The 21,336-nt window shown below is 42.1% G+C and overlaps 3 protein-coding genes across 3 annotated transcripts in view; 2 read left to right on the top strand and 1 right to left on the bottom strand.

Annotated features, from left to right (window-relative positions):
• Window positions 1–352: 352 nt before the first annotated feature.
• Window positions 353–4,095, bottom strand: PRPF38A (pre-mRNA processing factor 38A). Its single transcript, XM_058842366.1, has 10 exons — window positions 3,880–4,095; window positions 3,641–3,800; window positions 2,995–3,116; window positions 2,767–2,852; window positions 2,508–2,618; window positions 1,868–1,980; window positions 1,334–1,360; window positions 1,152–1,249; window positions 753–801; window positions 353–668 (listed from the first exon to the last, which is right to left on the bottom strand). The coding sequence occupies exons 1-10, from the start codon at window positions 4,007–4,009 to the stop codon at window positions 626–628; spliced, it is 939 nt and encodes a 312-aa protein (XP_058698349.1). The 5' UTR covers window positions 4,010–4,095; the 3' UTR covers window positions 353–625.
• A 35-nt stretch (window positions 4,096–4,130) lies between these two features.
• ORC1 (origin recognition complex subunit 1) lies at window positions 4,131–20,029 on the top strand. The gene is made up of 17 exons (XM_058842756.1): window positions 4,131–4,261; window positions 5,073–5,177; window positions 5,557–5,684; window positions 6,898–7,067; window positions 7,238–7,619; window positions 8,267–8,561; window positions 9,935–10,039; window positions 10,401–10,575; window positions 11,117–11,223; window positions 11,948–12,049; window positions 12,569–12,740; window positions 14,928–15,035; window positions 15,782–15,931; window positions 17,122–17,241; window positions 18,703–18,869; window positions 19,102–19,189; window positions 19,702–20,029. Exons 2-17 carry the CDS (start codon window positions 5,089–5,091, stop codon window positions 19,894–19,896), a joined length of 2,553 nt encoding a protein of 850 aa, XP_058698739.1. The 5' UTR covers window positions 4,131–4,261; window positions 5,073–5,088; the 3' UTR covers window positions 19,897–20,029.
• A 568-nt stretch (window positions 20,030–20,597) lies between these two features.
• Window positions 20,598–21,336, top strand: part of CC2D1B (coiled-coil and C2 domain containing 1B) — a 28,215-nt gene continuing 27,476 nt past the window's right edge. Inside the window, exons 1-2 of the mRNA XM_058842170.1 lie at window positions 20,598–20,643; window positions 20,988–21,092. Of these exons, the coding sequence (XP_058698153.1) occupies window positions 21,027–21,092 (66 nt within the window). The 5' untranslated portion in view covers window positions 20,598–20,643; window positions 20,988–21,026. The remainder of the gene's footprint in view (window positions 20,644–20,987; window positions 21,093–21,336) is intronic.

Below are 21,336 nucleotides of genomic sequence, written 5' to 3'. Positions count from 1 at the left end.
TGAGCAGTTTCAACAAGTGGTACAAGCACTAGGCCCATTTTTCTCCATGCTGGTGTTTTTGCATGTGCTGTTCACAGCCAACATGTGGCTCATCCTATCCTGGAAGGAAGAACATGCCTGCTTTTTTGTTTATCTGCTTTGCAAAATAATATGCAAATACCCTGGAAAAAATTAGGCTGTACTGGGAAGCAATTTTAAAGACGGCTTTCCGTAAATTCACCAAGATCACTTATTTGTGTTGTCAGCACTCCCAGGGCAATATGAGAATCCTGAATCCTAAAATGCAAAGTTCAGGAATAAACCTGCCTGTCCCTGCTTGTCAACAAAATATTATGAAAGGAGCCTTTAAAGACAAACCTTTTTTTATTGCTCTTCATTAAGTTTTTACAAGCTTCAAGAAAAACAATTAAAAAACAACTTTCAAATTCTATCACAAGGATGAGTAACTACATAAAAAGTATCCTTAGTTTATCTTTAATAAAAAAAACCCAAGACAAGAAAATGAGAAAGATTAAAGAAAGGGACTGCTAAAGCAGCCAGTACAGAGCCAGCTGTCCTGCAGAGCAAATAGGACAGCAGTAGGCTGCAGTTCAAGATCCTTAAACGGTGAGCTGGGTTTTGTCTGTTATTCATTCCCGCGCCGACTTTTTTTGTGACTTTTCTTAGATCTGAAACAGAAAAAACAAAAAGCCAATACTGTAAAACATATCTTTAATTCCCTAATTGCACTTAGAAATAGGCTAAGCCTTTACCTTTCAGGTGATTTGGAATGACTTCTGTGTCTGTGACTACGGTGATGCCCTGTGAGATAAAAAAGCAATAGTTATTTCCATCGCCACTGGAATTCTTTGTTGTTTTGCTAATGCAATCTGCTTCTAGTGACCAAGTGTGCTAAATATTGCCAGAACAACCTGGTGCCTTTAACCAGACACTCAAATTAACCTCCTGGCAGGTATCTGAAACCTTACTCAAGACAATTTTGCAGCCATTAAAGGAGTTCCCCAGCTCTGCCTTCATGTGAGCAACAGTTTTATCAGCCAGATTTAGCACCTGTGCTACCACCATCTCAATATGGTGACAGAGATTTTTCTTGCAGTGGATGTGCTGCTGATAAAGACTTGCCAGAGTTATTCTGGAAGTGGCAGAAATACCTGGAGATTTCGATCTTGATCTGTGGCGCCTCTCCCGGGATCTGCTCCGGTGCCGTCTCGGGCTTTTGCTGCGATGCCGCTCCCGGCGCGGTGATGGGCTGAGGGAAAGGCAGCTTGTAAGAGAGCTGTACTACAAATGCACATTGCTCAGCTTACATAAGAGAATTAAAAGGAGTCAGTACCTTCTTCTCTTTGGAGAGCGGCTGCGCCTGCAAGTGGGGGAGAAAAGCAAAAAATCACTAGAAGTCATTAGCAGAACAGCTGTTTGATTTCCCACATCCTTCAGCAACAACACCAGGGATTTTACTTCCCATTAATGTTCTTGGCCAGCTACACATGGGCCTGCTTAGGACTGGACTATGCAGTGAGCAAGAGTTCACTGATGAATGTTTCCTGATTTAATATCAGAGCAATTAATAGGATTTTCTCTACAGCCTCTGGCTAACATGAAAAAAAAGGCACTTGGATCTCTTTGCCATCTTCACTGTATTGTCAAATTTAGCTAGAGTTGGCCAGCAAGTTCAAGAGGTAGAGAATGACTGGAGAAACAGGCAGAGGAGTTGACTGTGTCTGTGCACTGCAAGTCCTCACTTCAGGAAGTGCTAAAGGAACTGTGAGGTGTGGGAGGTTGTGGCAGAACTGCCACCTTCACTGCTGTGCTCCAGCCATCTGCAGCACAACAGGTAAAAATACTGGTCAAGGAAGAGTCACCTCACCTCCTTGGGGACCTGCTCCGGCTCCGCCGGTACCGCACCACCGGAGATCTGCGGGGCTTGTCCAGGTCCCTGTAGCCCCTCCTGCGGTGGTCAGGAGATGGGATCCGTTCCAGCTGTGAACAAGTTGGGGGAGGATCTGTAAGTCTTGTTTCAGCAAGGTTTTATGCTATCAGTAAAGGTTTCTGAACAATGAACATAAATTGTAAAAGTCAGGCAGCCAAGCTTCCCCATCCCCAAGTATTTCTGATTCAGGAATGAGTGGTGCTGCCCAAAACTGCCAATTGGAAATTCAAACAGCCACTTCTTATAGTGTTGGTTCTGAAGAAGTACAGCAGTACTGACTGACTGATGGTCACAGGACCTTCCATCATCACCTTCAGTTCTCTCTACTACGTATGCATGTAAATCAATTGAGCTAAATAAGTTTAACACACAACAGATTTTCAGGGATTCAAGAGACAGGAAAACATGCCAGCATGGGTCCAAGTCCTCACCAGGTGCTTATATGAAAATACGTTATGAGGGGAGGTAAGAGCTGCCAGCAGCCGCCTGATGCCTCCCCTCAAATGTTTGTCATAGACTGTGAAGTGTGCTAAAGGGGTTCAGCTTCAACTATTTCTTTCCAAAACAGTTCACCAACCTTTTCATCTTCTTCTTCCTCCTCCTCACTAGATTCTACATCATCCATATCTTCTTCCAGAGCACTAACACGAGGCTCAAGTTGTTCAGCTTCTTCCAGAACATACCGTTTCTAGGAGAAATGGCAACTTCATTCAACATAACCAAAGTAAGGACAAACACCTAAGGAGGCAACTACAGCTTACACAACAAGCTAGCAGCTGATCCAGCTACTGAACTTGGTGCAGTTAGGAATTCCATAACCATCTACATTTCCCAACCTGCAGTCGAGGCAGGATGATGTCACAAACACGTTCTTCGTGGAGCAGCTCATCAATAAATTCATCCACGTGCATCAGCTCAAATTCTGGTGGTGAAAAATAGCATTTAAAAGACAAAACTAACACTAGATGCTAAAGTAAAGATGGAACACTTCAGACAACTTATGTCAACAGGTAATGTCACAATTTTAAAGATTTATTCTGTTAAATAGACATAAGAGTGTTTACCCCCATTTCTGTTCTGACTTTTAATTTTCCGATAGTCATTGTACAGCGGTTCCAGGTACTTGTAGCAGTCGATGGCAGTGCCTGTCAGTCTCATGTACAGTGCTCCAAGCATTCGGACATACCTGGAAAGGAAACCTTTCCATGGATCTCGGCTTTCTGCACACTTAGCAGTTTGGATAAAAAAAGTTTTTTCTTTTTCTCCCACAAGTTTCTGAGGAAAATCAGTACACTAGCCAGAATACACAACCATTTAGATTTACTCCATCACTTCCTTGATGCTGTCAAAACTATATATATATATACTTTACATACATAATGGCTGTATGGGGGCATTATGACTAACAAAGATAGAAAAAGTACTGAAGAAAAAGCAAATGAATGTGAATCCCTTAATGTAGCTCATCCCAAATACTTCAGGCAGAGGTTTATTATCACAGAGAGCACATGCCACAAAGATGAGCCCTTCCAACAGACCAGGTGACAAGGAAAGCAGCCTTAAAAGCAAGAAGAAAAGCTTGGTTTGAGCAAGCACAGTTTATCAGAGCGCACTGAGAGCTAAACCCTGCACTGAGGTTTTCCCGGCTGTTTTGGGCACTTCCCCTCAGCACAACAACCTCAGCGAGGGAAAAATCACAGTACAACTTACTTGAAGTCTTCGTTTTTTATGAACTCCACAATGATGTCCTTCTCGGGCTGGATCTGCAGCATCTTCAGCGTCAGGCACAAGAAGGGCGTGGGTTTAATGTTCCCTCCATAGACTCCCCCCACGTACTTCAGCTCCATGGCCTTGTCCACCACCAGCTCGGCTGCGAGAAGGACGGGACTGGCCGTCAGGGCAGGCTCCCCCCGGCCCCCCGCCTCGGCCCGGCCTCCCGCCCGCCATACCCGTGAGGCCGAAACACTCCTCCTTCCAGTACTTGGACTCGTAGATGCGCGTGCGGATGATCTTCTCCACCAGGTACTGCGGGTTGGTGCCGTGGATGCTGTGCGCGTCTTTCACCGTGCGGTTGGCCATGGCGGCAGCAGCGCAGCCCCGCTGGCCGCTCCCAGCCCAGCCTCCTCAGCCCCGTTCCCGTGAGGGCCGCTCCGCCTTCCGCCGCCGCTTCCGCCTCCGGGGCGGAGCCGCCGCCTCCGCGGCCGCCCGGCACAAACATGGCGGGGCCGCGTCTCCGCCCGCCGCGCGCGCGCGCCGCCGGGGGCGGGGCTCCGCGCGGGCTTTGGCGCGAAGTTCCATCGCGGAGCCGGCGGGACGCGCTGAGGGGACGCGGTGAGCTGGGGCCGTGGCGGGGCACAGGGCTCCTGGTGCGGGGGACCGCGCATTGGGACCGGCTGCCCAGGGAGGCTGGGCACTCTCCCTCGCTGGAGACATCCCAGAACGCGATCCTGTGCAATGTCCTCTGGGACGACCCTGTTGGAGCGGGGAGGTGGGAGCGGATAGATCGCTGTGGTCGGTTCCAGCCTCGCTCGCTCTGCGCGGGGATCGGGCCGGTGAGGTGGGTTGGTGTGAGGGTCTGAGGCGGGTTAGTGGCTCTGTGGTGCTGCCGAAACCCCTCGGTGTCCCGCAGCGTGTCCCGCCCGGCGCAGCGGCCCCTCAGCCGCCATGTGCCGGCTGGGCTGGGGCGGTGAACGGCACTGGGGGCTGTGTGTGGCTTTTTCCCGACTTTTCAGACGAAAACTCTTACTTAAAAAAAAAAAAAAAAGAATCAGAAGCCAAAATGAAACAAAGTGTTGAGCGAAAGTGAAACGTCGGTGACGGTCTCAGCCGGCTCGCAGCGAGGTTCGGTCTCCCCAGGTCGGGCAGCCGGCCCCGCCATGGCGGTGAGGGCCGCGGGGGAATGGAAAAGGAACTGAACAACGAGTCACTACTAAATATCTTCCTTCTTTGCCTCATCCCCTGGGGAGGGGTGTCTGTGGCTTTGGGGAAGGTGGGCTTCTCTATGTCCGCCATCCACCGTTCTTCATCCACGCCGAAAGAATGGATAGTAGTTCTATGTATCTTCCAATCTTCCTTTTTTTTTTTATTTTTGATTTGTTTTGTTTTAAATAATAATCAAAAAGTGTTTATTTATGTGTTTTAGCTTTTCCTTGGGAATCATGAACACCCGGCAGCAAAGCAAACTTACCTACTCCTGGTATGGAAAACCCTTGAGTTCAGACAGAAAGCTGAGGACTTCCCAGTACAAGTAAATAACATTTATTTTTGCTTTGCTAAGGGAAATTCAATGTATGTTCCTTTACCTTTCTTACATCGTTTAAGTTAGCGTGGCAGTCAGTGACAATGTGAGTAAGGTTTTGAGCATTTGCTGTGACACTGTATGTATGTAACAAACGCATTGTCACTAAGCTCTTTAATTATAAACTGTACAGTGTATAAGCAACCAAATCTGTGAATAAGTTTTAACTAATTGAACTACATAAGAGAGCTTCTAATCAGGGAACTAAGTTGTAAACATTGCAAGAGGGGGCATAGCTAACTGTAAATTTGACAAGACATTGGGCTTAATGATATGTGAATTTTGAAGAATATTAAATTCTCTTAATCTTGTGTCTGTCACTTTTTAGGGGGATCCTTATTACATCAGAAAGGAGCAAAACAAAAACCTGTATACAGCTTGGTGACTTTATTTTAGTAGAAGGGTTGAATGCAGATCAGCCTTATGTGGCACAGCTCATGGATTTATATGAAGATGGTAAGAGAACTAAAAACTTACATTCTGTATGAGGAATCTTAAAATGTTTTAAAGTTACCATTTTCATGGGGGGTGTAGTTAGCATTAATACTATGTCACTGGCCTAATTTATTAAGAAAATCAAGTTCTGGTAATCATTGCATCTATATTCACATGCTCCCCCAAATATTTGGGACTGATGGCTAATTTCAGCTAAATTTGATAGAAAAATGGAAATTTCAGTACACTGTAATTTTTGCAGTCTTTATGCAGTTGTCTAATTTAAAAGCAGTGGTCCTTGAGGAAGGCAGTGAGCTCATGCTTTATTTAGAGTTTGGAGAATCCAAATGGAGCAAGAGCACTGCAGCCCTGAAATTTGCATCTTGTTAGACAAGATCAAGCAATTTAAGTATAATAATAAATAAATAAAATATCATAAATAATATAATAAAGTACTAGTCTGAATAAATGGGACTTGCTACTTCTGTTCCTTGTAGAGCTACTTGTTTATACAAAGGTAGATATGAAAAGATAAATCATGGGAGGTGGGTGATACAAAAATTGTCTGAGTCTGAATTGGGAACTACTCATTGGCTCTATCTGATTACTTTGAACAGCTTTTGTTGTTTTTTGTGCTGTAATAAGAATGCTTTGTGAGTTTTCTATTATCTTTACCTTTTTTAAAACATAAATACATATAATTCCATCTTATTTATTTACTAATGAACTTTTTTTGTAGCACAACTGAATATTCTTTTCATGCTGGAATGAAGCCCATGAAACTTCCTTAAAAACAAGATATTTCATCAGCAATACTCCCTGGTTTGTCAACCAAAAAATTGTTTCTGGCTTCTCAAAGTACATTGGCACAACAAATAGCATCCTGAAATTTCTCAGTTCTCTTTTTACATCACTGCTTTTAGTTAGCAGGGTTTGGGGAGATCACATCTATGCAAATAAGGAACCTCTTTGTGACAGGGAACTGCTGGTCTGGAGCTGGTCTCCAGGTATTTTTGTGATTGAGACCCTGTGCAGATGTTACCTTAGCCCTTAAGATTCTCAACTCAGACATTTTCATTTGGCTTAGAAAATGGGACTTGCAGTCTCTTACCAGATGCTTTCTCACCTGTATCCTGGGAGGATTTCTACCCTTGCTGGCATTTCAGCCAAAGTCTGGCACTATCTGTGACACAATAAAATTCTGATGTTCCCTGACTTCCTCTCCTTGTCGCAGGTGCTCAGGACAAACGTGCAGTTGTGCAGTGGTTCTGTCGTTTGGAGGAGATACCTCAGAACAAACGGAAGCTGCTGAAAAGAGAGATTTCTGCCCAGGAGGTGTTTTATGATCAAGTTCTTGGCTATGACACTGATATAGCTGCAGAGACCATTATTAAAAGCATCATGGTATGTACTGCAATCTTTCTACACTGTAGAGAGAGGGAAGAGCTCTGTAGTTTAAATTAATAACAGTTGCATGAGTTACAGTAATAAGATCTATGAATAGAAAATAGCTAAACTCTAAATTAACAGTAAATGTTGGTGAATGTGTGTTTTGATATTTCCTGGTTTTGCAGGTATTACCACTACATCTGGGTGAGGAGCTGCCTATCATTACATTAAACAAGGAACAAACTTTCTATGTCAGACAGTCTTGGGATGGGAAGTGCTTTAAGATTTTGTCCCCGGACACATTCTCTAAGCTGAAAGAAGCTAACAAGCGAAGAGGTGTCATCACAAACTCTTCAAAAGCATTTATTCCTTCAGACGTCCTTACACCTTTGAAAAAAGAGACAAAGAATGTTGTTCAGAGTGCCACAAAACCAAAAAACGTTGACATGGAAATAGAATCCAGACATTCTACTTCTAAGTCCTCCCTTGCTAAGGAGAGGCATTCTCAACGGGTGGCTAATAATGACATCAAAACCCCAACAGCAAGGAAGAAGCTGGAGTTAAACAGTATGTATATGGCAATATTCTGTCCATTCAGTAGTTCTGTATATGTTTTGTGCTTCTCCCTTTTGGCTAATTCTAGCAATTGTAACATTTAACATCAATATTTTTAGCTACTTTGTTCAGACTTTGGGATCAGCCCAAGCTTTGTAGGCACATCACTTGTTTGTCTTGTCTGTTGTTTCAAGCACTCCACTGCTTATATCCAACTGCTGCTGTCAATGCTTTATTTGTATCTGATAAATCTAAATGAAAGTGCTTGTTGACTGAAATGCTACCAGTCAGCCTCACTTGACCTCAGAATGTCCCACTTTCTTTAATCTTCTGACTGATTGTGCACTGAAATGTTTACATTGAGCTGGTTGAATGAGCACATTTGATCCTGTGTAACATGCAGTATTTTCAACGTGGAACCTGAACTAAAGTTAAAAGTGATGGAGGTGGGTTAGAGAACGGAAAAATCTGTTTGTCTTCCTTCTGTTCAGTAATTTTTTAGAGGAAGTTACTTCTAGTGATCCAGTTCCTGGAGTGATATGTCCATCTCCTTTCATTTAAACAGCAGGCACTGAGCCAGCTGTACCATGTCTTCTGAAAATTAACCAAACCAGCCATATTGAAGCCTGACAAAAGTTCATTTTGCTTTTAATTTCTAGGTCCCACAAGATCCAAAGGCAGGCTGCTGGGATGTGAAGTTTTGGGTCTTTTGGATGATGACTGTGATGCCGTAGCACCATTAGAAACATCAGCCACTAAAAGAAAAGTGAAATTTACAAGTGGAATTTTAGGCTCACCACCAAAGATCCCCTGCAGCAATGAGTCCAAGTCAGCATCTGAGACTGCAGGGGAGTGTCAGAGGTTCAGTGACACGTTACGATTGTCCCCCTACACTAAGGTCAAAGATTTCAGTGAGAAGGACAAGAATCTTCATGAGAAAGATGACATTCTATCGTAAGTGACGGCATTTTTGTCATTATTTTTGTATGGGATTTCTATTTGTGTGAAGCTCTCTTAAAACACATTTATGGAAGATGTCTGGAGAGGAAAGTAGGTGAAGTCTGTATGTGCCATGTTTTGCCTGTTGAGAACAAGGAAAGAAGGAGGAGGGCCTCAGCAGTGACAAGTGAACTGTGATGAAGTGTTAGAAAATGTTACTTGGAGGTGAATGAATGATCAGGGAGATCCAAAGAGGGCTTGACTTTTCAGATGGAAAAGCAGTTCATTGCTCCAAGAACAGAGAGATGATGTTGAAAATGGGAATGGTCGGATGATAGGAAAGGAAACTGAAGCCATGTTGATCATTGTTGTTGTGATGATTGTACCCATCAACATGGATGAAAATCTGTTTTCCTGCACTCAAGACTCAGATGTGCCTGACTTGTGACAAGTGTTGAGGGATGCTGGACTGTAGAAAGAAGTTTGATTTGTCTCAGGAGAGTCTTCATGAGAATTGCATGTATACTTCCATGCTAATTTTTCCGTAGGAAAGAAATAAAAGCCCAAAAAGCACAACTATTCAAGTATATCTTCACACAGTCTTTAGAAACAGCAAAAACTGGGGGAGGAGATGAATGGAACAGACTTTCTTCTGCAAAATGTTGCAAGAAGCCAGAAACCAGTCCTTTTCCTCCTTTCCAAGAGTAAAGATGCAGATGCAACAATGGAATTTCCTTTATTTTGTCACTAATTATATATAGCATGAAAATGTTTACCTTTCATTGATAAGTTAGTGACATTTCAGTCATATTTATAGATCAAAGAAACTTCTAAGAACTGTCAACAAATAATAAAAGTATCTGTAATTCACATATTTTTTTACTGTGAACCAGTAGGAAAGTTGTGTAGTAGCAGTAAAATGTTTCAGTAGCAGGGATGAATAATCACCTAGGAAGACAACCAAGGAATATTAAAATACAAAAAGAAAAATACATTCCAAAGGGCAAATCAGAGAGGTGCCCAAAGGAAATAATTTTTTTCTTATCTTTCTCTTAAAAAAAAAATGGGCAAAAAACCCCGTGTCTAAATAAAATAAAATCATAGCTGTTCTGAGCCCCTGTCCCTTCAGTTTGGCAGTGAAAAATACAGCAAATATTTTTTCTTTACTAAGGTGTACTGAAGACACAGTGCAAGAGCAGGGAAATTGTGCTGCCAGCATCCAAGCCATAGCCAATCTGTAAATAACAAATAAGAATTCATGCTGGATGGACAACTGTTGTGTTAGCACTGTAACAACTGAGGCTTAAGTTTGAAAGGCCTTCTCTGTGTCTTTACAAGTGTGATGCAAAGAGAGGAAATACAACCAGCTTTGTGTTCTTTCTTTCCAGTTTAGCTGGAGATCAGAAACCGCGCAGCCAGAGCCCTGTGCTGACCCCTCGTTCTCGCAGAACATGTGTACAGAAAACCAGTGCTCTCATTGCAGAGCAGATCAGGTAAACCTGTCAGACATGATCTCCTGTTCAGATTGCTGCTGATAGCTTGAAGCCTTGAGAGCTTGTGTGGTTTAATATTGAAATTCAAATGGTTCTAGAAGCACAGCTGAATTGCAGCTTGAGTAAAAACTGGTTTATGTTCAGAAACATAAAGCTGACCCGTGGTGTTCTTCAGAAAACTTGATTTCCTTTAAACCAGTCTGTTAAAAAGCCATGGAAAATAAGCATCTGAAGTGGAAAATGTTTTGGCTTGATGATTACAAGGACCACAGAAAAAGCTGGAAGTGTACTAATGTTGCTCTGTGATGTGTAGACTTGTATGTATTTTCTTTAAAGCTTAAATCATTTCTGTTTCTTACAGCATGTTGGACCAGGAAGATTTTCTGTCTGGCTCTGACAGTTCCTACTCTGCAAGCAGTGAAGAAGAGGAGGATGATGATTTGCCCTGTACACCAGAAAAGAAAACTAAATCCAGCACCCCAAAATCTTCAAGGAAGTCAATAGTTCACACTCCTGCAAAGACACCGAAGAAAACTGTAAGGCTCCACATAAAAGAGCTAATTTTTATTATTTCTGAGCCAGTGATTTGAATGCTTGATGCCTGTGTACCAAAGTAAAGTATCTGAACCCCTTAGCTTTTAATCAAGCATTATCTGGATTAATTTAATCTTTGATATGAGTAGGTTATGCAAATGTAGAAACCATTTGTGTCTTGTGAATATTGTGACAATGTTGATCAGAAAGCTGTGGCTTAAATGGGGAAAATACTGGCTTGGATGCTGTTTCTTAAGAACCAGATCATTCTGTTAGGCAGCACTTCAGAACAGGACTAACAGCTCAAAAATTCTTCAGACAGTTAAAAGGTGTAATTGTCACCACCCTCTTTCCAGCTTCCTTTTTCTCTTAGGAAGAAAACACCATAAGGCCTATTTGGGAATTCCCTGTGTAAATTCTGGTTCTCAGTTCATCTTGTACTCTGGCATAAGTAATGTTTGGGAAACTCATATCAATGATTTGTTCCTAACAGAATATGCTGTTTGTAGAAAATCTGCTTGAGGCTGTAATTTCTCTTTGCAGCCTTCACAAGGAACACCCAGAACACCCCGGAATGCAACTCCAGAAATTCCCAGGCGCATCCAGGCAGCCCAGGAACCAGCCAGTGTACTGGAAGAAGCCAGATTAAGGTAACCTGTGCTCAGGAAAATAATCTTTATTTTGCATCAGGTGTGAATATCAGTAGGCTGTGCTGACATAGAGAATGTCACCTTTATCATTTAGAATAAAATAGGTAAAAATGCATGGTGTTGTGATCAAAAGAAAGTATTTAATAATGTACAATACAGTACCAGATTTGCAAATAATGGTAGTATTTACAATACTACTTTGGCAATTTCAAATTATTTTAACCAGTGCATGCTAAGTTCTTCAGAATTAGGTATCTTTATTCTGTGCAACATTAGAAACATAAATATCGTCTCTGATTAGTTTTAGATTGTAGAGGTACAATATTTGTCTCTTCTTGGTGTGTGAAAAAGCTTTATAGGTATCACTGTAGATCTTCACAGTGGAAAAAAAAAAGGCATTTGGGACTGACTATCTTTCAAACTGGGTTTTAGTTCTGTTTCCTATAAGCAGTTTCTCCTGTTTTATCCTGCCTCTGCACTGACTTACAAATAGTTTGTGAATTAAAACAGAGAGGTCTTTATTGCTGCATAAATTAAGAGCACACAGAGACTAGGCTATTTCTTTTGGGATATTTGACATTAATGCTCAGACTTAAAATTATGTACGAGAGATTTGGAAAACTCCATAGGGGAGGAAGGTGAGCATTTGCCTGTTTGTTTGCATCAGTTCTTCAGAGAGAACGACAATTTTAATTTTCTTTTTCTTTTATTTTTTAATTCAAAGGCTGCATGTTTCTGCTGTCCCAGAATCTCTGCCTTGTCGTGAGGAAGAATTCCAGGATATCTATAACTTTGTGGAAAGCAAACTTATCGATGGTACAGGAGGGTGAGTTTGGCAAGACTGTGACCAAAATCACATCTGCTTACGGCGTAACAGATGATATATTTTTACATTATATTTATACTTTATACTTATTACTTATATTTAAAAAGTTATCATCACTTAAAATTCCTCATTCAATTTTTCTGGTATTTTTCTTCCTTAAGTGGTGTTCTGTGTAGAAATATGGGAAATATGTAGAAATATGTAGGCTGCTTTATTCTACAGATTCAAATTAAAGACCAAATTATAACTGGTCAGTTTTAGAAGTCTGGAAAACTATTTCTTTTTTTCTTTTTTTTTTAAGAGGTAAATTACATTTATAAAATGTTTTAGGTTGTTAATTGTTTCAGTAATAATAAACATCCTCTAAGGTGTTATGTGTCCCAGTTTGCAAATAAAGTAAGATGTAGGGAGTTGTCAGAGGAGTATTCAAGACAGTGTCAGAGGTCAGAAATTCCAGCTCATTAATCCCAAGAGTCACCATTTTGCTCAGGCTGCTGAAGAGGTGCTCTCTTTTTGTAGGTGCATGTACATTTCTGGAGTGCCTGGAACAGGTAAAACTGCAACTGTTCATGAAGTAATTCGGTGTCTTCAGCAAGCTGCAGAAAATGATGAACTGCCACCATTCCAGTTTGTGGAGATCAATGGCATGAAGCTGACAGACCCTCACCAAGCCTATGTGCAGATATTAGAGGTAAGTAAAGTGTTTTCAGTGGCTCCTGGGTTTGAAAGAAGAGCTCTTACACTTTACTATCAGATCCTTGATGTGTTACAGTGTTCAAGGCACTTATCAGTCCTTCCCAGTCCCTCTAAGAGACTGTGCTTTTATCTTTGAGCAGCTTAGAAAATAATTAACTTAAGGCCTTAGCCAACTTCTTGAACTGTTTTGCTTTCTGCTGCATAAGGGTAGTGGCTGAAAAATAGCCTGGTTTATTGCATCTACACATCTAAAAAAAATATAAACGAGCTTTTTATATTTTTCCATGGTGTAACTTTTTCTGCACATCTGCTTAAACAACTGCTAAGGTGACAATTATGAAAGTCAGTGTATCAGTAGAATAATTACTGAGGGGGTCTTAATGGTTAATTGATCAGTCATAATAGTAATTCAGCTAAAGAGGGACCATCTCTGTCAACAAAAGTGTATTTCTGATATCCATGACAAACCAGTCTGCAGTATCCATCTGGGACTACTTACTGTGCTTGTGTTGTATGGGTGGGAATTAATCTTCTGAGGGCTGGATTAAGATCACCCAGTAGGCATTAGACAGTAACTGCTCAAAAGCTTTCTCAGTTTAGGCTAACTTTAAACCAGTGACCTGGAAATTAAATGGTTTCCTGAAGCATCTGTTCCATTTTCATATAAACTTCTGCTCCATTTATCATCTTTCTGAGCAGGGAGTGGCATACATTAGTGTTCTAATGTCCCTTTCGTCATAGTTGGGAGTTAAATTTGCATATTTGCATCCTTTCCTCAAACTAGTTTAGACAATGTCTTGCTAAGGGACTTGCTGAGGCCAGGCCACTGTGTTTCTTTAGCATAGTGAGAGGCTTCCTGACAATTACCCTATTTCATGGTACTGTGAATGTATTTTAACATCCTTTGTTCCTATCCCATTCAGCATAAAATCTAAAAATGAATAAAGAATAGGCCTTTGGAAGTACAATCTGTTGCCCCTCACTGGTTCTGAACTCAAAGGTAGCCCAAGTGAAATATCCTTTAGGGGAGTACAAAGTCACATGAACCACCTACTTCTTCAATTCCTTCTGCCTCAGCTACTGTCAAAGAACCCTAACTAAGAGCTAGGCTGCTACTGCTCTCCTGATTGCTGCAGGTCGAAATCCAGTTTGCTGATGTTTCTTTGCATGAGTGAAGCAAATTCTGGAGCTTCCCTTCTGCAATTACATCACTGCTGTAGCAAAGTTTAGAGATGAAACAGGGACTGGAAGCTTAAGACAGATGAAAGAGATGAGGTTAAATACCTGGGTACAGTAAGAGTCCAGTTCCACCACAGCAACTGAACTCTGTGGCATATTGGATACTCAGCTCCAGAGCTGTAGAATCAGAGTTCTTTGGGATTCAGCTCCTTTCTGTGACTGCTTTGGATTGTCCTGACTGAATTGGAAACATGAAACAAGTAGAGAATATACATTAGTCTTGTGCTCTGGCTTGTTTCGTGATTGTCAGATCTTGGGTTTATTAGAAATTTTAGAAAAGAAATACAGTTTTGAATTTCTCCATTTGGCTTTATTGCTGGACTTTGCACTATGATGAACAATTGATTCAGCATCTGCAGTGTAATTTTGAAATGTCATGCTTTGATTTCTGGATATCTTTGGACTTGCAAGGGAAGAGGTAATGTGCAGTCAGTTTATCTGTTCTGCCACATAGCTGGAAAAGGTATTTGAGGTATTTTTTTAGCTCACAGTTGAATAAATTTAATTATAGATCATGCTGATGATTCATTAGAATTTCAATAGCAGTCCAAGATTACTCAAGTCAGCCTATTGTTGTCAGTTGACTTAAGTTTTCAGTAGGTGTGTGCATTCAGAGATACCCTAGAGATATGCTGGGTTTAGAGCCTTCTAGACTGGGTGGGTTCAGGATTTCTTAATGATTCTAAGACAGATTGCAGAGAATTCTGTGGGTCTCTCTTTTTAGCTATGCATTGTTTTGTTTCTCTTCTCCTTTATGGGCAGTTCTTGGTAGACCAAGAGTGTCCTATGACCTACTTTCTCTTTTTTTTACTCCCCCATGGAAAAAATAATTGAGGTGCTTGGTGTAGATTGTTAAGGAAAGGCAAAATGGAAAGGAGTCAAACTTTGTATTGCCAGGAGTTTGGTGTGATTAACCTGCAATATTTGTTCAATCCTTGTGCAGTTCTTGACAGGTCAGAAGGTGACAGCAGCCCATGCTGCAGTACTGCTGGCAAAGCTGTTCAGTACACCTGGGCCAAAGAGGAACACCACAGTGCTGATAGTGGATGAGGTGAGACAAAGAATCCTTTGTTTTCTTTCCTCCAAGATTGTAAGAAGTGAGTTTTTGGTGGATGGAAAATTATGCATGCTTTGAGTGTATCCCATGTGATATAGCAGGAATAGACTTAGGAGAAAGGAGACGCAAATAGTTCCTCTTACCTATTTAAATTCAGTTTCCTAAAAAGGCTGAATATCCTGTTGCCATGTTGTTCTCTGCCTTGGATTTCATATTGGTTTTATGTTTTGTTATTCCAAGACATGGAATAAGATGTTTGTCAATTATAAATACCAGAGGATTCAACTGAAGTTTGTCTGGAAGCTGCTGCTTTTCCAGTGGGAAAACTCACAGAGAAATAAGTCACACCCAATTTTGAAAAGCCTTGAATGTGCTATGTTCAGTAATAATCATATGCACTCTTATTTTTGCTGTAAGCTAATTCAGGTTCTCACTTGGATGGTCTTTGAATCTTGTTAGATGTAGTATTAGTATCACAGTAGTGTTTTAAAAATGCAGCTGTTTCACATTTACTGCTCAATCATCCAGTAGGACTGTGCTTTTCCAAAAGAGATTAGAGCCCTAATTCAGCAAATGCAGTCCTATTAGTAGATGGATAAAGGAAAGGCAACAGAGCCAGCTTGTTCAGAATCATGTGAGAAATCTTCTGTGGCAGAGCTGGTTCTCAAACCCCCATCAGGTATTGTAAACAAGAAGCCATTCCTTTTTCCAGTCTGATTCTTCTCTTTTTATCTCTGCAGCTTGATCTGCTGTGGACCCGGAAGCAGAACGTGATGTACAACTTATTTGACTGGCCAACCCAAAAGCACTCCAAGCTAATCATCCTGGCCATTGCCAACACCATGGACCTGCCAGAGAGAATCATGATGAACAGAGTAGCAAGCAGGCTGGTATGTCCTAGCAATTCTGTTGCTATGCCATAAAAGGAGAAGAGATTAAATACTGGATGCAATCAAAAGCAATCCAGGAGAAAAGCAGGATTGGTTATATCAGAAGCTGAACAATGTTTTTTATAATACCCTCTCCAGAGGACTGATAATGAACATATAAATCTTAGCAAAGTAAGTTCAGGAGCCTGTTTGCTAATCAGGTATTATGCTGTGTACATACACTATGTTCTTGTAAGAATGAAATAAGAATGTGGATGCCTTATTTAAATATATTAAGATTTGGATAATCAAATGCTGTGCTTCATGGTTAAGCTGCTTACTCTAGAGTTCAGAAGAATTCTCTTCAGGTTTCCCTTCCTCTTTTCCCTTTCATTCCAGGCACCTATTTACTTCTCTGTTTGCCATCATCAGTTGGTAGATCATACAAAGGTATCCAACAAAGAAAACTGGATGCTCTCTCCACTTGTTTTGAATACATTTTCCTAGGTCATCTCACCACGGCTCTGAAAAGTTATTTGCAAAAACAGTGCTCTGTGCCTCTATCCTTCCATGACTCAAAAGCAGCTCCACAGGGTGTGAATTGCTTTCCCCCACCCACTAAGCCCACTGCAGATCAGCTGAGTCCACATAGTCACAAGAGAAGAGTTTTGCATAAGAAATTAAAAACTCAGGTCTCCTGTGGGTTGAAAGGCAGTGCACCATCTGCACCATAGATTGTCCTCATCTGAGGGCAGTTCTTACTTGCTTGAGAAGAGAGTTTTAATTCTTGGCTGATGGCTAACTTGAAGTCAACAAACACACAGATTTGTTAAAGGAGATATTTTTCCACAGTTGCTGCTGTTACTATATTCAAAAATAATGTGTAGACAGATGTAATCAAAATATTTTTGTATTGGGGATCTCTGATTTGTTTAAAAGTTTTTTATAAGATAAATCTGAATTCTGGTAGCAGCTTCACTTGCTCCTTGGGCCTTTCAGTGGGGAGATCCAGCCAGTGGTCCTCATTGAGTCACAGTTTTGTGGATTTGTACATTTTTTTCACAAATGTGATTGATTAAAGCATGTTACTAGGAGGGAAAGGATGTGAAAGACTGATTGGTCCTACCAAAAAAGTAAAAGTAAACACACAGGTCATGCTTGAGCAGTGGAGAGTTCAAACACTTCTCACTGTGTTGTGTCATTTGTTGTAGGGCCTCACCAGAATGTCCTTTCAGCCCTACACCTACAAACAGTTACAGCAAATAATTTCATCCAGACTGAAGGGTGTGAAGGCATTTGAAGAGGATGCAGTTCAGCTGGTTTCCAGAAAGGTGAGCAGAGCACATAAATGTCCTTCATGTTGCACCTGGTGAAAAGTGTGGGGACAGCAGGGAGAGTTCTGTAATAGCTGTTAGACCTGATTCTGTGGTTGGGTTCTGTATTGGAGGCAAGTGGGGCACAATTAGATCATATATTATTCAGGCTGTTTTCTCAGAAGACATTGCTAGAGCAGTGTCCTTGCTTCTTCCACCTACTCTGAGAAGGCAGCAGCATATTCCAAGAGCTGAAGGCATGACAAGAGTCGTGATGATAAGATGTCAACTGTCTCCACTGTTTAGCATAATGTGAGTCATTGAAGAATCCTGAAAAAGATAGCATGTCAGTGGCAGTGGAAATAGCCTTATTAATTTTATTTCTCAAGATGTTTAGTGCCCTGTCATAATAGATAATACCTGTTCTGTTTGCAAGTCTTAATACTCCGTTGTACAAAAGGTAAGTAATGCATTGGGGATCAGTAACTTCTCAGATTGAGATATGTGCACTGCTAATGTGTTATATTAGCAGCTCCATATTGAAGTAATGTATTAAAATTATGTCAAAACATCCTACATCATTGTAGGATTTAAAAAGAGTGCTCATGAATATGTCAGAAGTAAATACAATCATGTGTTTTGTTGTGAAGGAACCACCTCTCTGTAAGAATAATAGTTTTTTGGTTGCAGAGGGATGGTTTTGCAGGGGGAATAATTGCAGTGTTTTTCTAGTATGAGTTCTCTTCTGAAAATACAGAAATATACCTTGCAATTAGATTTTCTACAGGGTTTCTCATTCTTGGCCCCACCTGGGTTCTAGGGCTTTTGTATATTATCAGCATCTACTGGGAAAACTAGGCCAGTACTATATGTGGTGAAGTTCATAGCTTTATTAAAACTGTAAAGCACAATTCGTGTTTTAACAAGTATTTAGTTTCAGAAATTTTAGACACCTAAAAATTTCCAGGCACTGGTAAATGTAAACTATCTTGGACATTTCTTTGAGACCTTCTGAAATCATCAGTGTACTCTTAAAATCAGTGTTTTAATGAGTATAGAAAAACTGAGTTTTTTGGTGTTATAGCCACCACCTCTTTTTTTTTTTTGCATGAATGTGGATTATGGTAAAGGTCTTCACTGATAATTAAACTGATACTTCTGAAAACTTTTGATGTTGAAATGAACTGCTCACCTTTAATTTTTTTTTTTAACCTCTAACTTGTGTTACAGAAAAAAGTTCAGCCTTGAATTTAAGATGACCAGGTGGGGGTGTGGGAGATGTGAAGAGTCGCTTCTGTTGGTTTTGGTCACTAAGCTTCGTTGTTCAGGATCTGGGATTGTAGTAAGATAGTTCAGAGATGTGTTGCTCTCCCACCAGATGCTCAGAGTGTTTGGGGTTTGTCTGTCTGTTGATTCTTGCTAAACTCTTTCCCCAGCTGTTGGGAAATGTTGTCACAAGTCTGTCACGTGCGCTTGCAGGTGGCAGCGCTGTCTGGGGATGCCCGGCGGTGCCTGGATATCTGCAGAAGGGCCACAGAGATCTGCGAGTTGGCCACGCAGAAGAGAACCCCAGAGACTGTCAGGATGGTGCACGTGACTGAAGCCATAGATGAAATGTTCTCATCACCATATGTCAATGCAATCAGGTAAAAATATTTCCTTTGCTTTTGCATCTCTTTCACAGCACTAGTTTTTCAAAAACAAAAATTGTGATGGCAGAGTTGCAGGCTGTGATGCAATGGCTACTTGTGACATAAACGGCTCACCTTGTGTTTAAATATGTAGCTCCCAAGCAATTTCCCTTCCATCAGACTTCCTCCTGATGTTTCATAGGTTCTGAACTTCACAAATTTTTGTCTGTTTTGGTTTTTGACTCAGGAATGCTTCGTTGCATGAACAACTCTTCTTGAAAGCAGTTTTGGCAGAGTTTCGCAGGGCAGGAGTTGAGGAGGCAACAGTTCAACAGGTATGGGGCTGTTTTGTTACTGACACCAGTGATCTGGATCACAAGGTGGTTTTATTATTTATAGCCTGCATGTTAAGACATGCAATCACATGCTTCTACCCTAACATGCTTTATAACAGTAAGCATCAAAGAGAAGCTGAAATTATCAGGTAACAGTCCAAGGAGGAAACTGAAAGTTGATTCCTACTTGTGCATCACTGTTTTTCTTCAGAGGCAGATTTGTCACTGGTAGCTTTGTTTTTTTTAGTAGACCCATAAAATACTGGGTGCCAGCAGAGTTGTGAAGACTGGAGTAGTCATGAGTAGTGTGGAAGCTAAATGTTAATACTTATAGAAAGATATAGTTCTAAACAGTTTTGTGTAAAATTACAGCATCTGAACAGGCTGGAGCTATTTTTATCTCCTGTCCCATGGGTGTGGAGGGAAGGCAACTTCTCTCTGTGTCACCTTGGCACACTCAGTTGCAGCAGGTAGTAGACATAACCTGTGTCCTTTTTCTCTTTTTTCAACAGATCTACCACCACCACGTGGCCTTGAGCAGGATGGAAGGCCTGCAGAGCCCTACGGTGTCAGAAATCATGGCAATTTGTTCAAGACTTGGTGCCTGCAGGCTCTTGCTGTTGGAGGCCAGCAATAAATACCTGCACATGCGGGTGCGACTGAACCTCAGCCAGGACGATGTCATGTATGCACTCAAGGAGGAATAAAGCAAAAGAGATTTTATTGCTTTTAGTATGTATAAATATTTTAAATAGTCTATTTTTATTTTTTTAATTATTGCTAAAATGGAAATGGTGAAATGTATTTTTTTTAAAATGCTTTGCTTATTTGTTTGATGTCTCTTTTTAATAATAAAGAATGAATTTCAAAGCATTTTAAATTAATTAGTGTTTCAAACTTTTTGTTTTTAGAAGTATTTTTAAGTGCTGGTAGCTGGTCCCCTTTTAATCGAGGTGTATGAACTTGGGATGGATAATTCGAAGAAGATTACCTGCATTACTGTTTTTTTTTAAGGTTTATGGTGTCTTTGGCATTCTGCAGATTTTCCTCAGTGACTTTTACACTCAATGAAAGGCATTGTTAAAATGCGCCTAAACTTTTCCTTACTAACGTAATTAAAAGGAACGTCCAGGTTGCAATCCAACATTATTAAAAGGAGCTTCCAGTTTGCAAGGCAGGCTCGATGTTGGAATGGAGGAGACGGTAACAGCAGCGCACGGATTGTGCCATTCAAACACCCAACTCCTTTGTCTGACCCATCGCTATTAGGGATCGTCCCTCGGCAGCCGCCGCGGTGCCGGGGATGTGTGCAGGGATGCGTGCGGGGAAGCCGGGACGGAACCCGGGGGGCCGCGGCTCCGGGCCCGCCCCTCCGCCGCTCCGCGCAGCCGCCGCGGGCGGGCCCTCCCCGAGCCGCGCCGGGCGGAGCTGCGGCCGCACGGGCGGGAGCCGAGGTGAGCCGGGGCCGGGCTCTCTCCGGGCGGCCCTTGCGCGCTTCTTCGCGCGGCTCCCGGCCCATCGCCCCCGCGGCCCGTCCCTGCGCCGGCCGGGGAGCGCCCACAGCCGGCTCTGCCCGCAGGGTCCCGCCGAGCTGCCCGGGCGGAGTGCGGGTGCGGCCGGGCCGGGCTCCCCGGGCCCCGCGGAGCGCGTCCCGCGGCGCTGCCCCCGCTGCCCTCACGGTGCGGGAACCCTGTGAGGGGGGGCCGGGAAAGCGGCGCGGTCGAGCCGGCCGCCTCCGTCCGGCGGGCTCTGCCTTGGCACAGGCAGGGCACTGACTTGAAGTTCCGTGTGCTCTCAGTCCTATAGAGACACAGCCCTCTGAAATTCATGAACCAACATGCTTGGCAGAAGACCTAAAAAGAGCCCTCAGGCAAAGGGCCAGGGAGCTGCAGTTGCAAAGCAGGTAAGAAGGGCAAAGGGCCAGGGAGATGTGGTTGCAGAGCAGGCAGGGAAGCCTCCTACTCCCACTCAGGCTAGTCTCGTTCAGACCTCTTGCTGCTGTTTTCCTGCAGGATCTCCCATGTGTTAATAGCATTGCAGGATCATGGGAAAATTTAGATTGTGCGGTGCTTGTTTTCCTTCCTTCTTTATTGCATTCTTCTTCAAGTAAATATCTGATAGGCAGCTGTGGAGGTCTCGCAGGGCAG

Source organism: Poecile atricapillus, chromosome 7 (genome assembly GCF_030490865.1).
Source record: "Poecile atricapillus isolate bPoeAtr1 chromosome 7, bPoeAtr1.hap1, whole genome shotgun sequence".
Taxonomy (NCBI): domain Eukaryota; kingdom Metazoa; phylum Chordata; class Aves; order Passeriformes; family Paridae; genus Poecile; species Poecile atricapillus.
Note: the sequence above shows the minus strand (reverse complement) of the source record. Positions and strands in the feature narration are given on the sequence as shown.